We start from the raw sequence: 9,975 nt of genomic DNA, 5'->3' as shown, positions 1-9,975 counted from the left end.
TTCAAGTCTGTGTAATTAAGGAAGACATTTAACTGAAAAGAAGGTAATTTAAAGAAACCAGTCAACTTCCATTGCCCACTAATCATGGACTTCAGTTCCTTGCTGGCCATATTCATTCTGCACTGGGTAATTTCCTTTGATGAGAAAGGTGGAAATAGCATAGGTTTGTATACATTTAAGGTTCCTTCCCTGTTAATGATCTTCCTCATCTTTCTACTCCTTGTTTAGCTTCATTGTTTTTCAAAGTAGCTAAGTGTGAAGATGGAGGGTATACTTTGTAAGCTGGCATGAAGCCATGGGTTTGATCCCCAGTACCACAAAAAAAAAAAATAATCAGGACTTTTTTGTTGTTGTTGTTGTTAACACACTACACTGTCATATACCATTATTACACATGCCTTGTAGTAGTGTTTTCTTCCATCTTTTTCTGATCATATTTCCTTCCTTGTTATTGCATCTTTAAATGAAAAGAGTGAGATTGCTTTCTTCCAGTGATTTAAATGGTGCTTGATTTGGACTTCCATAAGAAGAAAATATATAGAGGCAGTCAGAGAGGGAAGCACTAGGCAGTCAGAATGATTTATACCATTCCATGTTGTTTTCATGGCTAGAACATTTTAAATTTTAGGCTTCAAGTATGTGAGTGTGAGTGTGCATCTGTGTCTGTGCCTGTGACTCTGTGTGTAGTAAATCAAAGGCTGAGGGTGTGACTCAGTGGTACAGTACTTGTTTACTTCCTGCATACATGAAGTCATGGGTTTCATCCCCCCACTACTACAAGTACAACTAAATTAAAACAATAAATTAATGAAATGACAAACTATCTGGAATTGACTATGCCATAACCACTTTAAATATATATTCTCAAACTTAGCTTTCAATTTTTTACTCACAGCATTTTTGACTTGGGTAGGAGATAGGGTTATTTTCCATTTCTGAAAAAAAAAAAAAACTACCATTGAGGTAATATATGAGCTGCAGCCAAGGCTAAATCATTCTTAAGGGAAACTGTTATCCTGAGATACTAATTAACTCTAAATATTGCATATAAATTAAGTCAGCAGCTAGTAAAAGCACCAGCTCACAGAAGAAAGCAAAATCAAAGCAGTTCAAAATAAAAATATTATTCTCTGATTATAAGGGACATGACAGAAAACTTCTCCTCAGCCCAGCCTTCCCCGCCCCAACTAGTAGCTTCTTTCATTGATCTTGGCCTTTAGTTTCTCCACTATGGCAGTGTGCTTGGGATTTAGCAGGAGATAGTGGGATCTGTTGGGTGGGATGACCAGGGAAAGTATCCCTTCCCACAGAGTCTTGTTCTCCTTCATCCCTTAGTCTCATGGTAAAAATACTTATTGTGAGATCTCCTATCCTAACCAAATTTTAATTTGAAAATATGGCATGGTTGAGTATAGTTACTGTACGATGCATCAACGTTAACTGTAGATGCTATGTTAAACAATCCAGCACTGTGAAGTGTAGGTGCTACATCATACATCAGAAGTCTGGAACCTATTTATTGCATAACTGAAACTTCACACCACTAACATGTCCTTGTTTCTCCTCCTTCTCCCTTCCCCTATCTCTGGCAACCATCATTTTACCTGGGTTTCTGAATCTGACCACTTTAGATGTCCTTTAGAATCATGTAGCCCTTCTTATGCATCTGGTTAATTTTATTCAGCAGACAGTCCTCCAACATGCCACAGTGATGGGATTCCTTTATTTTTTAAGACTAAGTAATGGTCTAATGTATAGCATACTACATTTCCTTATATGGACAGCTAAATAGGTTTGTACAGAAATCTGCTGTGATCTAAGTAAACCTCTTTCTCTACATAGCCATGTGTGCCAAAAGGGATACCAAGATTGTAAAGCACAGATTCACACACATGTTATCTTCACTGTGTGAAAGTGTGACTGATACTTAAGACATTTTGTTTTTTAACATTCTGACTACAGTTTCCCCTCCATCCTCCTCTCCCACTCCATTCTCCCACCCAACTCTCCTTTGCTGCCCCAACCACTCCTCTGTTTCTGAACAGGCCAGGCCTCCAATGGATTCCAACCAAATATGTCATATTACGTCATAGCAAGACTAGGCACCTCCCTTCGCATAAAGGCTGGACAAGGCAATCCAGTATGAGGAAAAGTGTCCAAAAAAGCAGGCAAAAGAGTGGTGTTTTATACAACAGTTTGAAGAGGCACTATTAGTCCTGATTTAATCTAAAGCTACAGATTGAGTAGCTCCAGGCATGATTGCCTGTCAGTATCATCCAGGAGTTCTTGAATTACAAGAACCTGTTATTAGTTCGCTATACACAACTTGTTCAATATTGCAAGTGACAAAGTCCCTTCATGCTCACTTGTTCCCAGCATGAGGAACAGAGCAAGAGACTGCTCTTAGAAAGCATCCCCTATGCAGAAGCAGGGCAGCTCTCTGAGCAGAACTGTTGACTCACTTATGAGAGTCATGACTCATATTCTGCTTTTTAAAAACTCTGACCTCAGCCTGATTTATGGATGGCAAGCTTTTATTTGCTCCATGAGACTTTTCATTTCTCTTCATCAACTTTACACATTTGATTTCTTGACCAAAATAATTAAACTTAGGAAAAATATTTTTGTGAGATAGCTAGCATTCAAAAATGGGTTCTATGAAATTTTCCCATTAGTTCCCTAGAGATGATACTTACATTCATGGGGGAGGAAAGAACTTGTGTGAAAGATTCCTTCATTTAGCAAACACAAACATTAATGATAAATGTTTTTTTTTGACCAAGTAGATTTAGTTTTAAAGTAGGACCTTCCAATGTCATGGTAAAGGGCCAGTATATAGTTTGAGTCCAAGGTGGTCCTCATGCTGAGTCCACAGGTATAACTGATGATTCTCTTCTCTACTTTAGTTTCATCTTCAGTAGAATGGAAAAATTGAACCATGTATTCTTCCTCACCCAAAAGCTATTAGGAGTGATTAAATTGACCCTGCCATAGTAGAATAGGCTCTAATGACTATAAACAAATTCTTCATAGTAACAGTGAGAGACCAAAATTTTGGGTTCAAACTCCATCTTAAGAGAACCTGACCTAAGTTTGAATTCAAGTAAACTAATAGGCTGTTACCTGCCATCAGTTTCTAACTTACCCTCCAACAAAACCAGAGCCAGTTTCTAGGCTAACCCCAAGAAATGCATTTAGCACCAGTTTCCAGGTTAACCCCCAACAAGCCCACTCTCTACATAACAACTACCAATTTGGAAGAAAACAGAAGTTTGCAGTTTGGCTCCCAGCACCAGCCACTTATGCTAAAGGCTACAACAGTACCTGAATTAGATGATTACCAGGCTAGAAACACTCACTCCTTGCTGGCTGCTTTCAATAAAACCTTGTTATAATGCATGTTCAGGGCTTTTTCCCCACCAGAACCATCTTGTGGATCTATGGTGAGTTAAGCCTGAGCTAGCTTGAATAAAGACCCTGGTGCATCTGATTTGGCTCCTGACTGGTCCTTTGGAGTTCATGAACACAACATTATTGGTAACCAATATCTATCCTTAGAAATCATCCAAGCCATATTGCTAAATCCAATGAACCAAAATTCCCAAATATCCAGATTCAAAAAAGGGTGTTTGAGTGTGCTATTTGGTATAGAAGAGAAAATAACAGTCCAGGGAAAATGAGAAAGGATCTAACAGTCCATCATCCCCATGAGGGATGTCCAAAGATCCTTTGTACATGAGAGCTCTTGCCCTCTTCTCTACAGAATGTCAGCCTTATTTATTAAAGTCCAAAGGGAGTGGCCCTCTCCTTACATAGTAATATCATAGCTATGGAAAAGTAATGGCTACATAAACATAGAACCAAATGGCAAGGACAAGCACTCTGGGAGCTTATACACCCTCAACTGAGGGTTTTCATATCATCCTTATTTCTTCTTAGCTAATTTTAGTAATATGCCAAAAGAATATCTCATAATTATAAACAAATAAAAATTTTTCAGTATATGCATTGAATTAAGTCACACTATTTAAGAAAGCAAGTATAACTTAAGCTTAAGGGTTTATGTATAATTTCTGGTGTAGTTTTTCCCTTACTAACAGCAAGACTAAGAAAGAGAAAAATAATAAAAACCAAGAGGCTGGAAAGTTTAATGCAAAATACACATAGACCTGCATATAACTCTAATAGACTGAGAAATCTCAGAGGAAAAAAATCATTCCAAGTGGTAACTAGTCTTTGATGCAGAGATAGGGTACACCAAAGCCAACAACTTCAAAAAAGGTAGGGAAGGATTATGAAAAGTTACTCTTTCAAAGAGTCTTTTCAAAGTTGCCTATCAAAGTCAACGATGCCTTGGTAGCAACACCATTAACTTCACTCCAGTAATCCAAACCAAGAAAAAGGCAATGGAAAAATACAAAACATTTATTCTCCCTAGCTCCCACTGGACACGTATCCTGTGTGTTGCTAAACTGAAGCCCTTGTTGATGACACACACACTACAGAAGAGCCGAACACTGCATGCTGCATTTTGGGTATAGTGTGTTTTTCTGCTGAGTACATGAAAAAAAAAATCTACTCTCCAGCAGAGTTGGGGGCTGAACCAAAGGCCTGGTAGCAGCAAGGTGGTAAGATACTGTTCTTTTGTGTTTATTTATTCTCTTTCTTCTTTTTGCCTTCAAATAGAAAATAAAATAATAATCTCATGGAATATCTCAGTTAAACTCAAGTCCAGTTCAGAATTCGTCTTCAGAGCTATCAGCTAACAGCATCACTCTGTCTTGCATACTGTTGAATTCTCTCTGCTGGGGAAAGAAAACAGGGAGGCATTAAATTCTTTCTCTGCAAAGCCCAGAAGCAGATCCACTCTAAAGAATAAAGGAGCAGCTAAAGCTAATGCAAAGTACTTTGAACAGGAGTCTTTCCTGCTCCATTAAACGCTCTGTACTTTATCAAGCAATCAGGCAATCAACAAAGGATTAGGTTTACTTTTTTTTTTCATACCTTCCTTTTATGCCTTTTGAATCCATTTCTTCTTCGGCGATTCATAACCTTAATGCTGTATAGTGCTCCCAAGATGAACAAGGCTCCAGCTATCCCTACCCCAACAGGCACCAGCATTCCAGACATGTAGCCTGCCTGGACAGAGGAGAGAGACTTGTGTATTAGGATGTTACTTAGACAGAGCACCAGGTTCTCAGTTCCCTTTCCCTGCTGCATGGCAGCAGGTTTTAGATGCTTTGAATTCTTCTGTCTGCTCTGCTATAATTTAAAAGGGAACCTAGAACAAAGGCACTGCTTTGGGGGAAGAAAGCAACAGAAAAGGTAATGAGCTTTTAAAAAAATTATTATTATTTCAAATCCCTTAGAAGTATGGTCTGAAATAAATCAGCCAGACCTCGTGGTCCCTCTAGCCACTTGATTATGCACATTTGTCAACATCAATTTTTGATGACAGAAATATAATTTGTACTAAAGATAGATGGAGTGGGCTTCTGAGAATGCCAGGGCTATTAAAATGCAATAAATTGGCAACAGCCTGAGTCGCATGCCAAAGGGTTGAAGTGTCCTCTGGAATACTGTGTTCCTTGGGGGGTAAAGGGGAGGGGGTTCCCACTCCCTTGTCCTCCCTGCTTGCCCTCGGTGCTCCCTTTTCTCAGCTGTATTACAGTAAGACAGGAAGAATAAATATGCATATGTGTAGAAGGTGAGAGTGTTGCAAACAGGAAGGGAAGGGTCAGGGACATGAATGAAGAGGTGGGTTAATTTTTGGAAGGCAAGGACAAGGAGATGCTCATGTGAAACACATCTCTGAGAGAAGCAATGAGAGAACAAAACCAAACAGAGAGTGTTCTCAGTCCCAGGGGAGCCGTGACCAAAAATGACACAATGATAACTGCCTGCAGTGTAGCTACTTTCCAAGGAGCCTCGGGTGTGTCCAGCATACCCAAGATCACTAGGGACACTTCAGTCCTGAGAGAACAGTGTGATCCCAGCACATCCCTAGGCTTCAGTGCACAGCCTAGGTTCCACCCACTCTTGGAGCAAGGCCATTGTTCCAAGGTAGATCTTTGCAGTAGAACCCTTGTGGGCTGCATGTGGATAAACTAAACCTTTTCATGTGAGAGCATAATAAGGCGTATGCCTCTACTGGAAAAATATATTACAGTTATAACTTTTAAAACCTAGAATAAATACACAGGTGTTTTTCTGAGAAACCATGAGTCTTCTGTTCCTACTTTTTAATAAAAGATTTATTTATGTAGTTTATGCTTGTGAGATGTGTATGTGTGTGTCTGAGTGCATGTGTGTCATCGAGCACATGAATTCCCCCAAAGAGTCCAGAAGAAGACATCGATCATCTAGCACTAGAGTTACAGATGGTTGTGAGCCACGACATGGGTTGTGGGAACAGAACCTAGTCCTCATCTAGAACAGCAAGTACTCTTAACCCCCTGAGCCATCTCCCTAGGTCCTAACTATTTAAGTGCTTATCTAGCAAAACTATTTCTAGTGTCTCTTAGAATGAGCTAAAATGAGACAGACAGACACACACACACACACACACACAGAGAGAGAGAGAGAGAGAGAGAGAGAGAGAGAGAGGAGGGGAGAAGAGATTTCTGAAAACACTGAGTCCTGTAGGTTATAATTCTTTTTCTAAACCTACATGTGGAATAGTAGACATGCTCATACAAAACTACACACTCTCAGCTACCCCCTCACGGTTCTTATATCGCAGAATTTAAATTGGGGGCAAAATATGGTAAGTTTTTCCATTAATTTAAGAATAATAGGATTCTTTTAGATCAGTGTAGTGCTTTCAATAAAGAAAGCACATTCTTCTTTTTTTCAAAGAAACTATTGGATATATTATTTTTTATATATTTTTATTTTCTATATTCTTTGTTTACATTCCAAATGATTTCCCCTTTCCCGGATCCCCCCTCCCCATATGTCCCATAAACCTTTTTCTCTCCATCCATTCTCCAATCACCTCCCTCCTTTTTTTCCTCTGTCCAATGCTAGATCCATTCTCTCTCTCTCTCTCTCTCTCTCTCTCTCTCTCTCTCTCTCTCTCTCTCTCTCTCTCTCTCTGTGTGTGTATGTGTGGGCATGTGTGTGTCTGTCTGTCTCATTTTAGCTCATTCTAAGAGACACTAGAAATAGTTTTGCTAGATAAGCACTTAAATTCCCCTCCAATGCTAGATCAATCCTTTCCAGGATCAGGACCTTCTCCATACTTCTTCATGGGAGTCATTTGTTATGCGATTTGTGCCTTGGGTATTCAGGGCTTCTGGGCTAATTAATATCCACTTATAAGAGATTGCATTCCATGTGTATTCTTTTGTGACTGGGTTACCTCACTTAGAATGATATTTTCCAGATCAAACCATTTGCCTAAAAATTTTGTGAATTCATTGTTTCTAATTGCTGAGTAGTATTCTATTGTGTACATATACCACATTTTCTGTATCCATTCCTCCTTTGAGGGGCATCTGGGTTCTTTCCAGCTTCTGGCTATTATAAATAAGGCTGCTATGAATATAATCGAGCATGTGTCTTTATTGCATGCCGGGGAATCCTTTGGGTATATGCCCAGGAAAGGTATAGCGGGGTCCTCTGAAGTGTTATGTACAGTTTTCTGAGGAACCGCCAGACTGATTTCCAAAGTGGTTGTACCATCTTACAGCCCCACCAGCAGTGGAGGAGTGTTCCTCTTTCTCCACATCCTTGCCAACACCTGCTGTCTCCTGAGTTTTTGACCTTAGCCATTCTGACTGGTGTAAGGTGAAATCTTAGGATTGTTTTGATTTGCATTTCCCTAATGACTAATGATGTTGAGCACTTCTTAAGGTGGCTCTCGGCCATCCGAATTTCTTCAGGTGAAAATTCTTTGTTTAGATCTGTGCCCCATTTTTAATAGGGTTATTTGGTTCCCTGGGGTCTAACTTCTTGAGTTCCTTGTATATATTGGATATTAGCAAATCAGGCCTTCCTCAGAGCTGCCTATCAACTCACTTTTCAGAAATAAAGTAAGATGGTATGCCCTTATTTTTTTAAGTTATCAATTGTACCTAGGAGCTTTCTTTGTTCAGAATCATTGGCTGTGCATAAACATTCTAAATGGCACCCTGAGGACACGATTTACCCAGAGGCTTTTCCAACCAATACTGTACACACTGAGTCTAATCAGGTCAAAACAGCTAACAAGTCTAAAATGATGGATATTCTATTTTTTCTTTATAAAAAATAGACTATATTCTTCAAAAATATGGGTATCATGAAAAATGAAAGGTGGTTATAAAACGATGAAAAGAAGTGACTGAGGTGTGTTAAAGAGTATTATATAAATTATTGATAGGATCTTATACTGGACAAATGACACTTTCATGAAGGTCATTTCAGGTCTGTTGAAAAGTTGTACTATGAATACCGTAGAACATAACTAGGTATATAAAATGGGCTCAAGTTAGAAACTGCAGTAAGATTGGACAGCATAATATTCCTATTCTTAGGAAACACAGACTGAAAAATTACAGATAAATAGGCCATAGTATATGTATATGTATGTGTATGTGTATATATGTATGTGTTTATGCATATGTATATATGTATGTGTATGTGTATATATATATATATATATATATATATATATATATATATATATATATATATATATATATATGTGTGTGTGTGTGTGTGTGTGTGTGTGTTCAGAAACATCTGTTTTCAAGAAAGCTATAGGAAGGGGCCCATGAAAGGCACTGCAGATGTAGGTCAGTTGGTAGACTACTTGCTTAGCATGTACAAGGCCTTGGGTTTACTCTCTAGCACCTCATTAAACCGAGCATAGTGATACACACTTGTAGTCACAGCATTTGAGACACGGAGGCAGAAAGATCAAAATTTAAAGCTATCTTCTCTAGCTATGCCCAATTACAGCTACTCAAATTGATAAAGGCAGCTGCAGCATGTTTCTTGCTACCTGCCCCAATGTTCTGGGTTCCCAAATGAAAGACACACACACATAATAACCTTTTTATTTTTATACGCCTTAATCAGCTCAATGTCCAAGCTGACTTCCTAATTTCCATGTGGCTAATCTACCTCCCTCTGATATTCCTAAGATATTACTTACTAGCATCTATATCCCACCTTTGCTGCCTTAGACCCAGTTGGGGGACCAAGAGGGCCACTCTTCCCTGGCTCCTAATGGCAGCTGTGTTCTCTGTCCTGCACTTTCTCGGGTGTGGCATCTTTCTTCTCCTTCTCCCATCATGGTGGATCTCCCTCCTCCTTCTCCAGTCTCTCTCTAGCCCCAGAATCCTGAAGTCCCACCCCTGTCTGCTCTGTCCAGCCATTGGTAGCTGGCAGCTTTATTTACCAATTAGAACCAACTGGGGCCAGGGTTCCTCAGTGTCTTATGTGTAAGATACTGCAAACAGGTTTTGGGGGAACATAATTATCATAAGAATAAAAGTAGCTACAATCTTCAACTATATAGTGAGTGAGAGGTCAGCCTGGGCTATATGAGACTCTGTATAAACAAACAAATAAACAAACAAGCAAACAAGTGCATACCATGCTCCACTGCCTCAGATCTTCTGGATTGAGACTGGCCCTTGGGATCTCTAAGCAGCAGTATCTCTCCAGCTAAAGAACATGTCAGAGTGACATGTCAGACTTGCAAACATAGATTACTGGACCACACCCTCATAGTTTCTGACTCAGAGGTCTGGAGTAAGATCTGAGAACATTCACTTCTGACAAGCTCCCAAGGCATCTGAAGATGCTGGTCCAGACTACACCCTGAGAGTCAATGGCTATGCAATAAAATCTGGGTCATTCGTTGCTGGGTGATTTCTTTTTAAAGCAAGACGACACAGAATAGCTTTGGTGACCTAACACCAGCACTAATATTTATCATAATATCTAATCAAGCATCTTCATTTCTGAGAAGCAACTTTGATG

General features: G+C 39.4%; 1 protein-coding gene across 1 annotated transcript in view; it reads right to left on the bottom strand.

Annotated features, from left to right (window-relative positions):
- Positions 1-4,736: 4,736 nt before the first annotated feature.
- The window catches only part of LOC127690777 (armadillo-like helical domain-containing protein 4), a 112,445-nt gene continuing 107,206 nt past the window's right edge, over positions 4,737-9,975 (bottom strand). The window contains exons 6-7 of the mRNA XM_052190301.1: positions 5,005-5,139; positions 4,737-4,805 (exon numbers count right to left, since the gene is read on the bottom strand). Of these exons, the coding sequence (XP_052046261.1) occupies positions 4,737-4,805; positions 5,005-5,139 (204 nt within the window). The remainder of the gene's footprint in view (positions 4,806-5,004; positions 5,140-9,975) is intronic.

This window comes from Apodemus sylvaticus, chromosome 8, assembly GCF_947179515.1.
Source record: "Apodemus sylvaticus chromosome 8, mApoSyl1.1, whole genome shotgun sequence".
Lineage (NCBI taxonomy): Eukaryota > Metazoa > Chordata > Mammalia > Rodentia > Muridae > Apodemus > Apodemus sylvaticus.
Note: the sequence above shows the minus strand (reverse complement) of the source record. Positions and strands in the feature narration are given on the sequence as shown.